Genomic DNA, 21,032 nt, shown 5'->3' on the forward strand with positions numbered 1-21,032 from the left:
AGGAAGCTACTGTATGCATTATGGGATGAGGAAAAGGATCTGACTTACTAATGAGCTTTTGCGCACAGCATTTACTAACCGAAAGAACAGGTTAACGTGTGAAAAAAGTCTCTGAGTAGCGGTAGTCTTCTAACTGCCTTTGCAAAGGAGAGACTGCGCTCTGTGGACGTGATTGACGGTTGACAACGAAAAGCAGATGATGGGTGAATTTGGAGGCGGGCTGTCGCCGTGCCCACCCAATCAGAAGCTAGGAATGGCAGGGGACGCCCTTAGCTCAGTTGGTAGGGTATCCCCCCCATGGGCCTCGGCCAGCAGCGGACCCGGGTTCGATTCGAGCCTGCGGTCATTCTCTGCATGTCACTCCCCTCTCTGCCCCATTTCAACTCTGTCTCTACACTATCAATAAAGCATAAAAATGCCCCCAAAAAAAGCTAGGAATGGCCCTGATATAGTAAATGCACATATTTTAATTGGCTGAAAAAATAAAAAAAATAAAAATTCTTAAGTTTTGATTGGGTGGGCAAGACGCACATCGCCCCTGGCTGGCGCCGGCCTCGTGGGACATACAGACTGTTTCTAAATCTCAAATATATCTTTGGCATCGCCATACTGCTGTCTCTTTACTAAATTGTCCTGCTATAGTCCTAAAAGTAAGGAGTAGTAAGGTTTTTTTTTTTAAATACAACAACAACAATATGTGGAGGACAAGGGTTTACAGCACTGTGCAATATGTACTTGGTGTAATTTGTGGTTGCATTATTCAAATTAAATTCTTTGTGTAACTTGGCACTGATCAGTGTGCTTCGCTGTCCTCCCATCTAATCCGGAGGTTTTTCCACATTGTCTTTCTTTTTGCTGAGTAAACTGATCTGCGCGGGTTATGTGCCAGCCTTAGTATTCCCTCCCAGTCGCCAGCACATGTCAGTTGAGTTGAGGACAGCATCTGCTCCCAAAGAGCAGCTGACTGGGGACTAGAGCGCGTTCGCAGATATCAGTGGGATCAGGTGACAGAGGCAGGTGATTGTGTCGTGCAGGTTGCAAAGAACGAGCAAATACATCCCTTTGCATCAGAGACTTAGCCTGGTTCTACCATACCATCATACTTCATTTCATTTGTACAGAAGGTCTGGAATTGCTTAATTGACAAACTCACTTGAAGGCAGGTGTCTGTTGAAGTTTAAAACTATTGGATGTGCCCAGTGCCACTCTGAATCTGCCAACCAATCGCATAATGTTTGGTGCTCCAGCTTCTGACTACAACTGAAACTAGCACACATCATTGTTCTCAGCCACTCACTCTGTTCGCTGATTGGACCGGTAAAAGAGAAAACCCGCGCATATACCGCGGACCTAGACTGACTACTGAAGGGAAATGAAAATTGAGTGGAAGTAGGTAGGCGGGCAGTGCCAGGCTATTAGAGACTAAGAGGACGGGGACCGAAACGGGGAGAGGAAGGTTGAAAGTCAGAACTGGAAAGAAAAATAAATTTGAGTGAGGGGAAAGAAATAGTCGGAGGACCAAGATAACAAGACAAGCAGAAGCTATTTAAAAAAAAGAGCATTCAAGTGGAAAAACATTACCCGGCTGCAGTCCACATTACCAGAAATCATAGGGCAGCCGTGAAATAACCATGTTAAATCATAGAAAGCTTGTCACATATGTTTTGTTTTCGAATGACACCAAGCTAGTCAATTTTCACATATAATTTCTAACAGGCCGAACCAGAGGGACCCCCTCCAGTGTGTCAGGATTAACAACCACGGAACGTTGTTTATGTTCTACAGTTGTCAGCTGTCTCTTCAGTGTCACATGTGACGTAAAAACAAAAGATGCAGCAAATGGATCAAAGGCAGTTCATAGCGTGTGAGTTTCGCCTAGATGTTAGTGTGTCTCTGCTCTTTTTATATTCAACAGAAAATGATCCTCTTCATCCTCAGCACCATCACCAGCAGTGACATCTGCGACTAATTCTGCATATAGTCTAGGCGAGTGCTTCCAAGCCCTTCTTTGTCTGACATACCCCCGCAGCCCTGTGAGACGAACTCCATCGACACCACGTCATATTCCTGATCTGTTCCTTTGAACTCAATAGAAACTGCATGGTATTTAACACTATCAATTACATAATATGTATTTTAGAAAAAAGATATATATTTTAACATGTTTTTCAACCTATTGAACTGTCAATATTCAGTTCAGTTTGGTCAAGTTTGCGTTGCTGCTACTACTACAAATGAGGTGGTAAAACTTGAACATTTCAACATTTTTATCCACAAGCCCTTTGAGCTTTCTAGTCATACTGTTTGTACACTATTTTTAATTTTTTTTGTGGCTATTTTAAACCATTTTATGCTTTATGCTTCTCCTTTCACATATTGAGGAAAATGGTAAGACTTTTCAATTACAGTCAATTACCTACCACTACCATGTACCTAAGTGGGAAACAGATCACAGTCAATAATATGTATGTTCTAGTCTTCCTCTGTTTGATGGACAATTCTTAAATTCAATCCGTAAATTGAAATGTGAGCACGAAATGAGTAATTCAGCACGTTGTCAAAACCCCATGCTGAATAGTGAGATCACACCAGGGCAAGTGTGGAGGGTGGTAGATACAGCTCAATTAAATAAAGCTGCAGGTATACAGAGGACCTCCCTAATGAGATCCTTCAAACCCCTACTATGTTGAATATTTTGCATTGTCTGTCAAACGTGCTTTCACAATGGGGTAATTCCATCTGTGTGGAATAAATTAATAATCAAACCCATTGCTAAATCTGCTAAAACTACCATTGAGTGAGTCCCATTAAGCTACAGAGGTATCAACTTGATCACTACAATTTATAAATTATAATCATTAACCGAATGGTGTTAGGAAACACAGGTCATGTTCTGTTTATATGTACACAATATCATTTAATCATGGTGAGATCGAAGCAAAATTAGAGGGTAAACACAACCTCGACCAAGGTGTTTTGTTTTTATCAAAAAATGTTTTGACTGTATTAATAGATCCTTTGAAGTATAAGGACGGTATTGACGGTACATTTTATAATTCCATCAAAGCCTTTGTACGAAGCCCCAGTGGCAAGTTATGATTTCAGAACTGGTTGGTTTGCAGCGAGATGGGCTTTCCCCGACTTCATTTATGTTAATTAATTAGCTCAAATAATCAAGCAGGCTTGATCTCAGCATATTAACTGGTAATGTACATTTTAGTATTTTGTTATATGCTGATGATAATGTGTTTATTGTTATTCATGGTGTAAAAACTGTATGCTTGGCCAGCAACTGTTATGTAAGACTTGACGTTGTCCAGTTCTCCAGAACGTGCACGTTAATCAGCCCTAAAGAAAAATAAGTCATCCGTGATAAAGTGTTATTATAATATATATACAGTATATGTATCAGTTAATGGTCCATTGCCTCAGTAATCATGTCATTATTATTGCTTGTTTTAAATGAATGTGTCATCAGCAGTGGAATGAAGGTATGCTTTGCACTCCTGCCAGGTGTGTACCACGGTGGTTTTATAATCCATTCCCTAAAATAACGATTTCAATTTCCAGTATCATATTGCACAACATGTTCTCCTTGTACACTTTCTCTCTCCACACAGGCACACTTTTAAACCAGCTAGCCAAAATGGAGCATTTGAAACAGATACATCTGTCATTTGAGTTGACCTCCTAAAATTCCTGGAAAGAAATCCCAAACCCATTCCTACATTAGCAATGACTTCAAATTAACGACTCCTAACATCGGACAAAAGCATTAAAGCTTCAAATGCCTTTGGTCAGTGGATTTTTTATAAATTGAACATGAGTTATGCATTTATAATCCCTCTTGTCCTCTCCAACTCTTCCCTCCTCCATCTCTCCCTCCCCCTGCCCCCCTGTTGTGCACAGTATCTGCTTTTGTGAACCCCATTTTAAGCCAGCTGTGCTCTGATTTTTACCTCAAGTCTGTATCAACTGTGTGTATCAGGTACATACATCAAATGATTTATTTAATTAGTCAACCCCTCCCAGAGATCTCACACTCTGCTTGGAATGCCTTGCTTACTGACCTCATGGAAAACTGCGGCCTGCCAAGTTTTCTTCTCATATCCCCTAAAAGGGAACCTAAGGAGTACTTTTGGAAATAGACCCTGATTTTTTCACAGTGAAAGCAAAACATAAGACAAGGATAGTCGGACACACACAGACAAAGACTAGTGCTTTTGATGGAGGGAAAAAGTGTTTCCATGGATAGCGTGACTGTTGTGGGTGTACTGCGTGACAGTGAGATGGTTTTTCCTACACCCCAGGTAGATTCAGGGCTCTGGCAGCTCTATGATCTAACCTCGGGTGGCTTTGGTCTTCGGGCTTTTTGATGCTTTAGTGTTTGGGCCTCAGCTGTGAGCCGGAGGAGAGCACATGCTCCCAGGCAGCATTTGGAGCCCGCACAGGGGTAACCGAGTTAGAGTGAACCCAGACAGACGCTTTGCCAATGTGCTGTCTCCTCTGGCGTTACATCAGATTGTTTGTGATGAATGCATCATGTATCCCCCACTCTCTCTCTCTCTCTGGGATTCTCTCTCTCTATATATCTCTTCTTGTGCTGGATGGACGGGCTCGTTGTTCACTGTCGGAGCACATAATGAAAGTTTGATTAGAGAGATTATTCTTACTATTTCCCAGTCTGCAACGGCAGAATGATGCAGGAGCTGACATAGCTGACATCACCAAATAGTAAATAAAACAAAAGACATCCTTGTAAATAATGAGATACTTCATACATTCTTTAATTCTCCCATCCACAACCACACACCCACACAACCCCCCCCCCCCCCCCCCAACTATTAGCTTCATGACTCACAAAGAATGGTCACAATAAGTGCATCCCAATCATGTTCATCCATTTTAGTGTCCCCCGGAAAACAGTTTGCATTGTCGCCTGTGCTCCTGTTTTCGATTGTTTTCTCACTTTGCAGAATTTTTTTCTTCTTAAAGCTGCGCAAGTGTTGTTCAATTAGTGAAGATGTTTTATTAATTTGCTCTCATTTTGTCCGTGATTTGTCAGAAAGAGAACAATTAGTGCACAGTGAACCTGTTTACATCTGTACTGTTGGAGGTAAGGGCTGTACAAAAAGGATCCCAGTAACTGAAATTAAACTGCTCCATAGTGGATATTTACTCCTTCCTACCTGCCACATCCCCTTTGCCATTTGCATGAAGTTCAACATTTTCAACTTTTGACCCCTCTATGATATCCCAGGGCAAATCACTCAGGGTGCATAGAAAAGGTTTATATGTTAGATACAACAGTCTGGTGCATTACAACTTAACGGGACATTTTCCTGAATACGTTGAACGAAAGAGCTGTTTTATTTGAGTTGTTTTTGTTATTTCAGGATGTGTTAACTTAATTCACTTATGGCACTAACATACACCATATGTTGCTCCTTACTTCCCCTATAGCACCGAGATTAAACATTGTATTGTTAAAACAGTCGAAAAATGCTTTCCTTCTAATCCATACCTCGTTGAAAATAAATGAAGCTGCTTTTTCTCCACATCCATGATTGCTCTCATTGACGTTGAATATTGATTTGTTTTTTTCTCCACTATACAACGTGTTCCTAGAATTCTTGCCTTTCACACACTCATGGACACTACACAGCAGCTGTCAGCGAGGCCATGTGGGTCAAAAGCTGTACAGAGTAATAGAGCGAGGTGGGTGGACCAGAGCCGTTGTTTGAGTGCCTGAATAAACAGTGACGGGGTCATCTGGAGTTTGGGGTGTCTGTGACCGAGAATTGATGTCGGTCTGCGGGTCCATGTGTTAAGATAGAGATGGGACGTGATTCGTGGGGAAATGCGGGCTCGTAGTCGACACTGAACGTAACATCTTTGGGTGTTATCAGTTGTAAACACTTGGTACTTTACAAGTGGTCCAGAGTTACAGTCTGTCGAGTCCTGTTAGTGATATCTTTGGCCAGACGCAGCTGGACATGAAAGGCGTGCTGGGAAGCAGAGTGGGCTGCTGCTCAGACACAGCCTGCACCGAACGGATGACATGATCGGTGTTTATTTGCACAGTTGTACAGAACATTCCTCCGATCCGTGCTGCGTTTCGGGGATGGCGTCAAAGCAGATAAGAGTGACGTCATGTGGGGTGCCTGCCAGAGCCACCTGTACTGTGAAGAACTAGGCTAGCCTTATACGGCTGGATGTCGTGATTATGTGTAACACCTCCGAGCACACTTCACACATTGCCGGAGGAATCTGTTTACTGACCACCACAGTAACACACTCAGAGAGATGTAAATTATTTCAACTACTCCCGTTACTCTCCCTCAACAAGAGTTTTTAACTGCAGCTGCTGATGTGACTGAAGAAAGGTTTACTGCTTGTATATCCAAAAATGTTTCATCATTTACTTTGAAACATCATTCATAGCTGATATCATAATTCCTTTTTAATGTGTGTATTTTTGCATTTCCATTCTGTAAAGTATTTTGGTTTTCAAATCTTTCAGTATTTCTGTCTCAGGGTCATAATTTGCACTTTGCCCCCCCCCCCCCCTTACCTTTGTGGTTTTTAGATTGATTTACTACATTTAAATGTATTTAGACAGTGTCTTCATATTGGATGACTCCATTAACCAAACATGGGAAGCACTTGAATTGATCAAAATGTTGTCACCTCCGGATATTACCACACACTCATAGCAATATGTTTACGTTACCAGCAGCAGCCGCAAATGATTTGGGATGACCAAATATGCAGCAAACAGTTTAATCATAATTTGTTTATATTTCAGTGCATTATTATAATCTGAGGGATCAAGGGTAACAGCGTCAGAATTAACTCTGCAGGAGCTGGGAAAGTTTCTTTGCATAGCATTGTTTGTGTGAAGTGCTTTACACGCATTAAACGTACAGTTTTAGCTTCAAGGGTTGAAATATCTCATCATTCCTCACTGTCAGTGTCATACATTTGTATTTCAGGTTTTTTCAGCTCTTTCCTGAATCTTCTCAATGTTCTTTAAGTGACACATTCAAATGCAACACATACAGATTTCCTCCAAACTTTACCCTGGACATATTTATGTGTATCATGAAGTTATTGTAGTTTGAACAATGTTTAGCTGAAAACCATATGATTTTGTAAAACAAAAATAACAGATAAATGTAATCAACTGCGATGAAAATGTGCCAAAAAGCTCAGGGTGCAAGAATGATCTGTTTTGCAGCAGTAAGAAGTTAGTTGGAGCCCTTTAATTAAACGCATGACCAGCTGTCCTTCAATTATACCTGTGCAATTACAAAAAGACAACAGAATCCAGTCAAATACTGTTTCACTTTGCCTCTCAGTCTGGTGTAAAAACCTGCAGCACACACACCTTTCCCCCCCACGTATTATACACTGTGGCAGTGGCTGGTCCCCTGGGTGCTGACTTGTCTGAAGACATTATCAGTCACCGCTGAACACCAATGCTGCCACCAACATTTCAGTCACTGAGAACACATCCTGACGGTTCCTCTCCAGAGACTGCAGAGACTTTCTATCTTGTTACATACTGTATGTGTATACATGCCATGTTTCGTAACATGATTTGTAATCCCAATGCCACTGGTGTGTTTGCATCAGAGTCAGAAACATACACATTAAGCCCTTTTGTTTGCATGTCCAGGACATTTGAGTAAGTTTTTTTGTTTTTCGGCCACATGTGGGTTTCAACAGAATCTCTGTTTATATATTTTTTATTTTTTTATATAACAGAAAATATATAATATAAATTCCAGATAAATTAGCCGCCTGATAAATGCACCGCCTCTTTCAGAATCCTGCCCCATTAGGTGAGGTGGTGCACTTGATGAATAGGCAGTGTCTCGTCGTCTTGTTGGCAAGAGAACAAATTGTGCCTTGTAATCAATGAAAATGACAATGAGTGACAGAGAAAGCGGAGCCGTAACAGGCACATTATGCCATTCTTTGATGTATTTTCAAAGCCCGTTATAATCCCCACCTAATTAATCAGTGTAATGAACACTTTGGATGCCTCGGGCGATGTCGTGTTTCAGAGACAGACACCTTGGGGAAGGGAACTGTATCCACCCAGATGTCATCTGTGGGGACAAACTTACAATCACACGACTAGGGGTGGATCGCCAACAGGCATCTATGATATAATTTGCATTGCTTCGGAGAGAAAGTGTTGATGAATAACAGACATACACATTTTTTTTTTATTGTTGGAAGACTTGAAATTATACGTTTTAAATGAGATAATATTGGCAGTGTTTCAGAATAGCAACAATGCCATTAGGGAATATTTCTCCTCTCTTTGTGTTGAAGCATTTAAATGAGGGTTAACTTGTTGCTAGAGGCCCTGGCTGAAATGATTGGCTGTAAATTATGATTTCCCCTAATGAGAAGCAGCAGCGAGCAGGAAATGAGAGTTTAGAGTATTCGGTGCACCTGTGTACAGCTGACATTTACAAGCCTACCGTGATTGTTAGTATTGCCTATAATAAGTCTTGTTAAGGGCTCTTACAGTCATTCAATATTATGCCATTTTCATATTTTCTTTCACATGATAATAACAGAAATTAGGTTATTAGACAATCTGCCCCGGCTAGCGGCAAAGTCTTTAATGGTCCTGTTATATGTTGCAATAATCCTTAACCAAATTGAATAACTGAGCTAATTTTAGAGGGAATTCATGCGTCCTTTGGAAAAAACCTGATAGCCTATAATTTCCCAGACATCTTCATTGTGTTTTCCTCCGTCTCTCCATTAAATAGGCCTATGTGCTAATAGCCGCACGTGTTCAGTATTAATGCTTCAGCCGGCGCTGGAGCCTTATGGTTCTTCAGGTGTCAATCAAACTTCTTTGTTGTCATTGTTTCTTTCACCTTTGAGCGGTGAGGTGAGGCTGCACTTTTTTTGTCTGCTGGTGGCAAGGACTGTAATCCATGTGAACAGAGCCAGTAGTCATGGTGGCTCTCCCGTGCACGCCAGGACAAACGGCGAGGACGTGGTGCCTCATAATAACTTTGTCACGGTGGTGGGGAGTGGGGGAGGCTTCGGGAGGGGGGGGGGGGTGAGCTTGTCATGCGGGCCTCTCCGCTCTCTCTCTCTCTCTCTCACTGTCCCTCCAGCTCCTGCGTCTGCTTTTGACGGGCGCCACTGTCACTCCGGTCGTCCCCATGTCTTGATAAGCTGCTCCCTGCTGCTGACAGGCCCGCAGCTCAACCTCTGTGCTCACCTGATGAAACACACTGTCCTGCTCTTTCTGTAGTGATGGGTTATGACACAGCATAAAGTGCAGAGCAACCTTTTAAAATAGGAAGTATCACAATCTTACACTTAGAATTGGAAAGTTTCATTCATAAAAGAAACAACTCTTACTCTTGTTAAGAAACTCAGGGGTTTTGCTCCTGCACCCTCACGTGGTTTGGTATGACCAGTAGCTTATGTAAGCTAAAGTTAAAGTTAAAGCTAAAATGTAACACTTTACAACAAGGGTACATTAATTAACTGAGAGTCAATGCTTAGTTAATGCTATTAACTGTTAGTTGATGCATTAACCAACTGTTAATTCTTAGTTATTACAAGTTATAGTTCATGCTTGGTTAAGCATGAACTATTCTTAGTTAATTAATGTTAATTATGCATTAACTAAGTATAATGCATAAACAGTTATTAACAGTTAATAAGGTAAAGAGTTACCAAGTTAACCAATTTAACACAAAATGTGAACATATATGGCTCTGTAGCTGACATTGCTAGGTTATGATTTCTGCAACACCATAACTACTCTCTACTTGCAAGTTTTAGCATGACGGATACATGCATACTACACATTGTCTAGACTTGCATAGCAACAAACCAGACAAATCATGAAAATTAAGTTGATTTAAAAACTTAACATATTGTCGGCCTAATAGAAAAACTGTTAAAATATAATGAAATACTTTTGGCTAGTTCAACTACAATAATCATTCAAATAGAAAGCTATGAATAAACTACGAATGGTTGAAATGTGCAGGTTCTGTCACTCCATGTAGTAGGATTTCAAGTATTACATTTTCAAAAATACTTAATAGTGTTTAATATCCAGTTTAAAAAGAGATTATCTAGTTCTTCAATAGGGCCGTGGAGTACATCAGACAAAAAGGGATTGGGTCTTCAGGCGCATCTACAGATAAGGTCATCTTGAAAGGTCATAAACTAGTCAGAGAATTAGTTTCATTGTCTGTTATAAATCGACTTCTTATCAGGACAAAATCCTCGTCACTCCCGTCTCTGTCATCAGAAAATGAGATAAAACTGCCTTTGTGGGCTATCAGACTAAAGATAAGCAATGCTTCTCGGAGGCAAGGTGTCTCTTTCCTCGGTGGCTGGGTCAGGTTTTTCCTTTCCACGAGGATATACATCAGATGTAATGACTCTCATTTTGGCGGCACAAGTGGCAAAGCGTTAAACAGATTTGGCAGCAGACAGACGGATGGCTTTAACTGCACGGATCAGCGTGACAATAAAACCAGAGCCCCAAGAATTAAATCAACCCTCGGAGTAATTACATTCAAACTGTAGGTCAGCCTTTTTCCATTTGCCGATCCCATTGTTATCGGGCGCATCATCTCTCGGTTCCTGTGCGCAACAGGTCCACATGGTGTGGGGGGGGAATATGTTACAGGCAGGTAATGATGTCGCATTCGAGGGCACCATGTCCTGTGGGACAAAAAAGATTGAGAACATGACGTTAAGAGAAAAAAGGTTGACGCTTAACCTGCAATGTGCTGGAAAGGAAGATCAAATCTGTCCTAAAATGCATGAGCTCTACAGCATTGAGTGCATATAGAATCACTCGGAGTCCGGGTGAGTCATGCCATATCTAAAATTGTCTGGTGAGAATATTTGCGTACTGGCTATTTCAGTCAGTGCACATGTCACTGACAATAGAGCATGCCTAGAGTAAATGGTTATTCAGCCCGACTCTGTTTCATGGAAAAGATTTTAGCCTCCACCTTCAAACTTTGACGTGGCATGTTCTGTCCCCTGGAGCGGATTCATTACCTGGACTGCAGAGAGTGAATTTAATACCTTAACAAAAATAAGGACAAATATATGTACCGTACGTTGTTCTGTACATTTGATCTGGAAAAATGTAAGGACCAATTAAGGATTGTTGTACTCATTAGCAGGAGCCACTCCGCATAGACCATTTGTCAATGAATTACTCAAGCTCTCTCCCATACACCACATCGGTATACTTGGCCATTCCCTCCACACGGCTCTGCATTCTCATATTCGAGTGCATTCTGCTGCTGAGAAATCTTTGAATTTATCAAAAGTGATGCTCGAGGAATACAGATTTGCATCCGTCCTCTCCAGGTTTGACTAACTTCCCCTGCAGCCTGCCGCCTTCTGTCCTCTACACTGTAGATTTAATCAGTTCTGCCCCAGTAACCATACTCCTTTCTCCTTCTTTCCCCTCAGGCTATGGCCACGCAGCCCCCAGCACAGATGGAGGGAAGGTGTTCTGCATGCTCTACGCCCTCCTGGGCATCCCGCTCACCCTGGTCATGTTCCAGAGCGTGGGCGAGAGGATCAACACCTTCGTCCGGTACCTGCTCCACCGGCTGAAGAAGTGCCTGGGCATGAGGCGCACCGAGGTCTCCATGGCCAACATGGTGATCATCGGCTTTTTCTCCTGCACTTGCACGCTGTGCGTCGGGGCGCTGGCCTTCTCCCACTTCGAAGGCTGGAGCTTCTTCCACGCCTACTACTACTGCTTCATCACACTCACCACCATCGGCTTCGGGGACTACGTGGCGCTGCAGAATGAGCACGCGCTGCAGGAGAAGCCGGACTACGTGGCCTTCAGCTTCATCTACATCCTGACGGGGCTGGCTGTGATCGGGGCCTTCCTCAACCTGGCCGTGCTGCGCTTCATGACCATGAACGCAGAGGACGAGAAGCGTGACGCCGAGCAGCGGGCTCTCCTGGCTCACAACGGGCAGGTGGGCGGACACATGCACTGCTCCGCGGACCCGGCCTCCTCCTCCTCCACGCCGTCAGGCTGCGACGGTGGAAGCCCAGTCGGGGGCAGCGGTGGGGGAGGAGGAGGGGGGGCGGCCAGCCGGGGTCTACGCAGCGTTTATGCCGAGGTGCTCCACTTCCAGTCCATGTGCTCCTGCCTCTGGTACAAGAGCAGGGAGAAGCTGCAATACTCCATACCCATGATCATCCCGCGGGACCTCTCCACCTCGGACACCTACATGATGGAGCAGGGAGAGGCCTTCTCCAACCCCCTGCACTCCAACGGCTGCATGTGCAGTATGCAGCACCACTCGGGCATCAGCTCGGTTTCCACAGGTCTGCACAGCATCAACACATACAGAAGACTCAATAAACGCAGAAGCTCAATCTGAACCAGGAGGACCTGATGCTTCATGGTCAGGTGCCACTTGTGGTGTACCATGCGGTGAGGGAGGGGCCCTTATAGTGTGGTACTAGAGAAACTGTGGACATCAAGGGAAGATAACTCCAGTCCTAAAAAGACGCAGGACTCCCTGATGTTTGCTTTTTTCTGGCACAGAGGAGGCTCCAGACTCCAGCCGTGTATTTAACATCCATTTGCTAAGCACAAACCATTTAGAAACTAACATCGGCGTTGATGTCACTGGGAAATAATGCTAATGGTTGTTTAAGAAGCATCCGTGACGCAAACTCTAAAACTGTTGCTGTTGAAAGACAGGGGAAACCACATGTGTGCAGCTCTATCTGCAACTTTTGGATTTGAATATGTAGAATGACATTATTAAATCCAGTATTTTCTTTGTTCATAGGACAGAACTGTTCTAATATGAAAAGCGACAAAGTACACTGTGAGACATGTTTTTAAGAGAGATTGGGGGTGTATTAACTGTATATAATGCCCTGCTAAGAAATATTTTATTGAATAACCTTCTTTCGTTTCCAAAAGGAATCTTTGTTTGTAAGTATTATACTGACTTCAGTGCAATATAAATGTGTATATATTTTGACACTTCACGTGTAAGTGTTATTGAGGGATAGGCTATTTTTTCAGTGAGTTTTCGAAAGATTTTTCTTAGCGTCTTCTCCTGAGTGTCTGTAACTGAAGTTCAGGTTTAAGCCAAATTTTGGATCTGTTTAATTTTTTTCTCTCTTCCATGAGGAAACTCATATTACCGGCATTGAAATGGCTGATTGTTTTGATGGAGAATGATTGAGCGGGTTTGGCTTCCATGTCTTGCTGACAGACTTGTGACCTTGGTTGCGTTCCGAATCGCATACTTTCTACTATATAGTATGTAGAAAAAAGATTTAGGATGTCCCGATTCTTGTGGCCAGATTTAGGATGGTTAGAAGTACCCGGATGTCCTACTTCATGCGGCCAAGATTGTTAGTGTTGAAAAGTCCTATTTGGGCGATTCTGACCCACAATCCAGTGCGCACGTGAAGTGACGTCACATCGACGAAGCCTCCATATGAAAACAAACGGGGATGCGACGGATATAAAAGCAAAAGGCAAGATCAAGGCGCAATGTTATGATGAAATAAGAGAGTAAAGTATGTCCCAATAGTATGCCTACTGCATCCTAACTAGATTATTTTTATCGTCGGATGTAGTATGTAGAATAGAAAAAAGAAAGAGTATGCGATTCGGAACGCAACCCTTGTCTCTAACCACTAGGCCTCCCCGCCGACCCTTTCAGACCTCACTGTATAAATCACTTTGGACTTTTCTCCTGTACATCAAACTATTTTTATTTACTTGTTGCGCGTCATAATGTGTTTTCATATAGAACAACTATATTCTCATTTAACTTTGTGCATAGTAGAAATTCATATTTTATTCACTGCTGCACCTTAGGAGACCGATGGATATGCTTTAGAACTCTGGAAGTCAGTGCACTTCTTTATTTAATTTTTTTATTTAATGCAATCACCCAATGTTTTGTTGTGTAAATAATATGCCCTAAAAAAGTATTTCCTGTGTAATCAGTGTGAGAGGTTTGACTTGATGCTCTTTGTTACTAACCATTAAGAATAATAGCAGTACACCTCACTAATAAACGGCCTCAGAGTTTGCACCTCATGCACTTAGGCAAGGGGGTCTTTGCTCTAGCCCCACCTAAACACACTTGATTCAGCCAACTGAGGTCTTTATGCAGTGCTTGTTGTTGTTGCTTGAGACCTTTGAAGGAGTTTTCTAACATAATCATTATTTCATTTTTTGTAGTTTTACTTTACAATGTCTCAATATTTAAGTCCTATCACATTCATTTCGGTCACATTTGGATCTTTTACTGAAAGATTCTTATAAACTGTTATACGCCTGTTAAACATTGTTCAGCAACTCTCATGACCTGAAAAAGGGGACTGCAGTCGCTTATGTGTGGCTTTACATTTACAGTATGTTTTATCTTTTATCTCATAATAAAATATGATTTAATTTAAAACAATAATAAATCGAGTTTAATTATTTGAGTGTCGGATGGTCCAAAAACATTTTTTAAATACACTTTATTTCATTTGACTCGCTGTTCTTTGATATTAACAGTGTTAGCCCCACATCAACAGGTGTAATACATACAGTATGGCTATAAAAAATCATTACATTTGTTGAGAAATAATAATGAGTGAGTAATGAGTGATGAAATTCAGCCAAAGCCTGCAGAAAAGGGCATGAGAAATCAGAGGGGGGGGGGGGCACCAGTAAAAATCACCTGAATGTCATTTAGGAGATATTTGAATACAGGTCATTTAGCATTCTGTCATCTGTAAGTCTATTTTTATTTTTTTAAATAAAAACATGACTCAGTTGTTGGTCGCTGTTAATCTTCTGATTACAGCTATATATGTGTCTTATATATTTCTGCTAAACTTGTATTGATGATGTTATGCTTCTTTTAAAAGGAAAGGAAGTCCTAATATGAGGTCAAACACTCACCTACCACGTGACCTGTCCTGCTGGGACACGGTTGCAGCAAACCTCTAGGTTTTTCTAGTCGACTGTGTCACCACTGCTTTCATCAGGGCAAACTTTTCGGCGGGGGCTTGGATGACACACTACATAAACAAAGTTAGGATGGGGTGACTGTGGTTACTCATCCATGTTGTGATTTTTGTGATGTAACTGTCACGGAACGCACCTTTATAGCTGCAAACCATGAACTGTTCTGCTCCACTGCCGCCAAGGAGAACGTTCCCAGACCATCACCTGAGATCTGGATGCCTCTCATTTCCTTTCATCATTCACCCAGCCAGGCCTGAAATCTAGTGCTCCTCTACAGCTCATCCTAACACCACCTGTCACTCTGATTTATATGACAACCATACACATATAACCAGGGTGAAGTAACAATTTATTGAGATTTTTCTTTTTAAAGTTATAATATAATTGATTTTATAACAACCTACATCTTTGTATATTGTAGAATGTAACTGAAAGATACAGTTATCAATTAACCAGGACTGGATACTGATTTCCTCTTTGGTAGAGTGACTGATTAGCTTTGTTTATATCTTACTGGACATAAGTTTTGTTTAGTTTTTTATTTGTCTAATCTAGGTGATTATGTATCGCAGACACTAATTATTAATGATGGGAGTTCCTCAGGGAAGCCGTTTTGGTCCTCTTTTATTTTCATTAGACAGGGGTTTCTTCATCTAGTCAGATTATCAGTATCAGATTTTCACTTCTCTCATACAGAAGACTAACGGTGTATAATTCTATTTCATCAAATGTTGAAATTACGGCAGGTCAGCCTGTTCCGTACATAAATTCTGTCCCCAAAGTGTGAACATGGGACTAAAGCAAACCCTTGTGGATGCACAGAATCTGAATCTAAATCCTGATTTTAGTAACAGAGGAGTAACATTTGAGTTTTATTATGTAAGTTATTCAATGTAAGTTGTTAAAGGCAAGCATTCTCTTTTGAACTTCCTATTCAAAACCCTCTCATGAGCACTTATGTACAACTGTGTTGAAATGACAGAGGAAATGCATGGACCAATGAGTTTAAGGACACAAATTACATCTGACAGGCGGCAGCTCATCATGCATGCTTGTAGGGCCAAGAAATTCACAATGAACTGAGGGGAAAAGCTCAGTCTGCAGTAATGCTCATATTAAACCAGTTGTGTTGTTCTTCTAACTTGCATAAACACCAGAAAGGCTTAATGACAAATGAATATAAATTGCAAAGAAAAAAGGCTTGATTGCTTCTTTACCTATACAAGGCTTTTCCTCACATCAGATAAAAGCAAAGTGTGTTAGGAGTGACAGATGAGTGGAAACACAAGACAATTTCCATATAGACTAAATGTTTCCACAGTGCTCTCTGCTGCACTTAGGTCGCTATAAATCAAATAACCCCTTTTTCTATCACCAAGAAACCAGCTGGAATAGGTCATCTCTATACCTTGTCTTGTTTATGAGGAACACTGAATAATCAGCATGCTGTCAAATCAAGGCAACGATTCGGTGAGAAGCAACATAAGTGTTGGTAACTTGGCAGGGGAAGAAGAGTATGTTCAACAGGGGGCCATTCTCCAAGATCTGAGCTTCTTCTTAATGTTATTTTCTCCCTTTTTTCTTCAACAACAAACGTTTTACCAACAAACAACCACCTCCCTCCTCTTTCATTTCCTTACACACCGTCGCTCTTTTGTCTACTGAGATTGGAAACTTGTAGAATCCGCTGTTGTCATTATTTCACAGAATAATCTGTGGATGAGACCTTTTCAGAGGTAGCAGAGCATATTCACGGGAATGAATGAAAGGAGAGGAGGATGTCAGTGGATGTTTTGTGGGTGATGGGTTTTATAATATTCCCTTTCCAGAGCTTCTTAATGTCCAGCATTCAGCTCCTATCACACCTCAGTCCCATTGCAAAGCATTCAAGCCAACTCATTTTTCACAGGAATCTGAAAATACATCTGTCTGCCAGGACCTTTATCTCACAAGTGAAGAATGCCATTAATGGTCTGCTCCCCTCTCTGTTGTTAATCACAAAGAGGGGAAATGTCCTTTTACGTGCTGAAAACCATTTCTCCTGAGAAAAGCAACACGATGTTGTGTATTTAGGAAACTGACATGTCAAAAAATTACATATTGCAACCTTCACCATCCTGTTATTTTCACGTCAGTCTCTGTGTGGTATTTGGACTTTCAAGCGGCCAGACACTTTATTTGCTGTTTCAGATTGACAGCAAAGAAACACTTTAATGTCACATTAATTGTTGCCACTCACGGAAAAAATAAAAAATAAAATGAACAAGATGTCAGCCATCAAACAGACTCACCGATGCAATCCCAATCTGTGAAATGTCCATTTCTCCTTCTATGTGTCCTTATGTCTCTTTGTAATTTCTCACTGGCTGGAAAGTTTTATTTGAATATACCTGTATATACATTTTAAATGTTCTATTTATATTATAATGATTTCATTCCACACCGTTCTTCTCACATGAAAATTTAAAAGCACCTAGGGGCGGTTGCATCAACGAGTTCAAAAGTGGAAAAGAGAGGCGCAGTCAATGCAAAGCCTGTCTTAATAAAACATGATTGTTAAATATTCACAATCTTGCGCATTTTTATTTATTTATTGAGCTTGAAGATTCAGTCGCTGGGGAGGACATTTTCTCAGCTCAAAGTCATCACTGTTATCACATGACCAACATTTTAAATCAGGTCACATGACTAAACTAAAACATCCCCATGGCAACTGAGAAACATCCTTCTGAGATGTTGTTAAGAACTTCTGAAACAGCAACTAAGTCCAGTAGGTAAGTAAGTTAATCCAAAAAAAATATGCCAATTTGAGATTGTATCTTCTTTTTAACAATTAGAAGATAAATAAACCAATGTGAAGTTTATTGCAGACATGAGAAGATCTCTTCAAAATCGAGAGCCAGACATGATAGTCCGTTCAGTATTACCATTTTACTGTCTGCTGACGGTTGACTGATGTTCGCATTGCTTAAACATTTTGATCAGGACCAGATGTTGATCAAATTCCAACTATACTTAACACTAGAAGCCCATGTAAATCAACAGTGTGCGTGCATAATCCATCCAGGGTTACTCATTGCAGGGAGCTGCATACATTCTGTTCCTCATCCAGGGATGATAGAGTATCAATGTTGCCAAGACTCTCACAATTGAGCGTGTCCTAAATAAAGCAGTTAAAGAACTCTATCAGAAACACGAATAAATGGAACACATACTATGTGTTCCATTTATTCGTGTTTTCAATGTATAACATAAGGTGTTAGAAGGGATGGGGGGAGGGAGCGTACTCACAGTGGGGATCAATTCTCTCCCATTTGGTGAAATTTACAGACTGAGATTTGAGATTCACTTTGGACTGACACCTGGAGCCTCTTCTCTTTCTGTCGGCAGAGGAAATCTTGTGATACTTGTCCTAATGGCAGGTACTCTGACTTTCTCAGTTTCTCGCTTCTACCCTATTGCACTCGGATTTCTTGCTTTTTTTTTCATCATGCGCCATCTGTGAAAGCAGGAATCGGCATGCAGGTGCTTTCATACGTGTGCTGTACACCTATCAGAATGAAAGCCCCCGAAGAAATGAGTGATAGGTGATTGATGGGATATAATGGCACACTATTTGACAGTGAGAACACGTCGACCCCGGCTCCAATCTTCCATTTCTTTTGCAGCTGAATCAACTGGACGCTCTGGTTGGAGGCGGCCGGCTTCCACGTTCTCAAGATGTAGAGGCTGTAACGTGATGATTACCCCAACTGATGTAAAGAGAAGATGGCATCAAGCAACAGGGATGAGAGGGAGGTCCTCATCTTATGTCATGCTCTGACATTAGTGGTGTTACATAAGTGTGACCCCCGGCTCTGCCGGCGACTCTGGTACAGTATACCCTCTCCCCCACCCTCACCCTCACCCTCACCCTTCCCTCTCCCAACTCCTCTGTAATCATTCTGCTCACATGGCTTCAGACGTGAACCCAGCTTTGTGGCAAAACAAGCTGTTGGCACTTGCCGAGATGTTCCTTTGATCAAGCTGATGATGCCGTCAGCTGACTTGGGAACAAGCCCGAGCATGCAGAATCAGAACAGCAGCCATGTATAGCTGCAACCATTATAAGGATCCTCGTTTTATTTTGATGGAGTTGATGTCTGTACAGGAAAATGCTAGATATATCATTTAACTAGAGCTATTTACGGTCGGCCTATATATATTTTTCTTTTCTTATTGTCTAAATTACAAGTCGGATCATTCAATTCAGTATCTTGCTCAAGGACACATACGCACGTGGACAGGAGGAGTTTGGTATTGAACCGACAACCTGTGAGAAATATGTGAGATGTCAGAGTAGCAGCAAAGTATGACCTGAAATTAAATGTATGTTAAATCTATTTCCATGTTTCATCGCATTTATAATTATTTATCCACAGTGAACTCACTGACTTCCTGTTTGATGCAACATCTCCCCAGGCGGTCCTGGAAATCATTGTAATCAAAAACCCCAAATCAAAGCAAATGATCTAAATGATCTAAATTCATCAATTAAAAACGTTCACACAAACTAGAGAACGATCAATTAAACTGTTCTCCAAAAGGGAATCTCTGCTGCTCCCGCTGCTCCCGCTCTCCCCTGCTCTCTAATCTTCTTCTGTTATCTTTTATTTACACTAAACTGTGCTGTTTTTGCTGTCCGTCCGTCCATGAATGTTCTGCCCAACTCGGCCAAGGGGGACATCCTTTTGTCTCAACAGACCCAATGGAGAGAAACACTGAATAAATAGTGTAAAGCTCTACGTGCAGTACTTTGTCTACGAGTCCCACGTGAGACTTTTGCTGAGTGTCTGGTGTTTGATCATCTGCGTGTCTGTGTTAAGTCAGAACTAATGAATGACTAATGGGAAGGCTTGCCAGGTTAATGTGATAGAGCCGCGCCGAGGAGGGACTATCAAAAGAGCGTGAGACATCAAAGGACGGTTGTACCTCCTGCAATAACACAAAAGAGCCTTTCTATTTATTTTAACCGAGCATGATACTAGAAACCACTTTGAGCAATATCTCCATTCAGGATTGAGCCACAGTTCAAAGAAAGAATCTTATTGGTTCACACTATCTTTTCACGTCATCCGATATCTTTTCGTAGGACTACAGAAAATACTGCTTGCCCTCAACGTTGCCTCACATTTACATAATACATATTTAATGTTCTTCTTACCTTTTCTCTCCTTTGAAATTTTTTTTCTCAGGTGTCACAGTGCATTGAGCTCAAAATTTGGCAAAGCAACACCCTCTTTTACTAGAGTAGACAGAGCTCCGGGGAGGCTTTGTCATACATCAACCTTGGAACCTTGACTGTGCTTTGACAGCCAAAAAATAATAACAGCTCATTGTGTGGTTATTTTTAGTTTTCTCCATCTTGTTTTTAACATCATGACTCACTGTTATAATGAACAAGCACATTTGACAAGTTAAGAATAGATTTAAGTGGGGACGCAGACAAAACGAGCATCTTGAGGTCATTTCAACACCTTATACTGCTGCACTGCACTCACACACATAAACATATTGTCAGAGTAGAGCAACACGTGGCAGACCATTCAAAGACACAAGCTACTGTGTGTTGTGGAAGGTTTCCAAATCTTTATTTCTGAAGTGCACATAGTCCAGATTTTTACTCCTCCTTACTCAAAGCTGGAGTGTGGTTGTTGTGGATGATTGAAAAAAGGTATCACATCGCAGACCCTTTTGTGGCACAATTTCAATGGTGACCTTTTCTCTAGAAAGAAAAGCGCTGAGAGCCTTGGAAATGTTTCTGACTTCAGCATGGATTAGCATCAGAATCTGCGGTGCTGCCTCTGTGTCACTTGTGATTAGGTGTCCTCCAAGAAGATCTGCCGGGAAAAATTTGCCCCGGCCCCTTCCGTACACGGCAAAAGCCCCGGCCGGTGAATGTCGTGAAACTACTCGACGGTTAGATGATAAGCTCAGTTATCAGCCGAAA

The 21,032-nt window shown here is 41.6% G+C and overlaps 1 protein-coding gene across 1 annotated transcript in view; it reads left to right on the forward strand.

The window, feature by feature from the left end:
- kcnk3a (potassium channel, subfamily K, member 3a) overlaps positions 1 to 12,431 on the forward strand; it is a gene marked incomplete at both ends in the record, with an annotated part of 28,746 nt that extends 16,315 nt beyond the window's left edge. Inside the window, one exon of the mRNA XM_080047418.1 lies at positions 11,497 to 12,431. Within this exon, the coding sequence (XP_079903544.1) occupies positions 11,497 to 12,431 (935 nt within the window). The remainder of the gene's footprint in view (positions 1 to 11,496) is intronic.
- Positions 12,432 to 21,032: the final 8,601 nt, after the last annotated feature.

The sequence above is a fragment of the Ammodytes marinus genome (assembly GCF_949987685.1).
Source record: "Ammodytes marinus genome assembly, chromosome: 19".
NCBI lineage: Eukaryota > Metazoa > Chordata > Actinopteri > Uranoscopiformes > Ammodytidae > Ammodytes > Ammodytes marinus.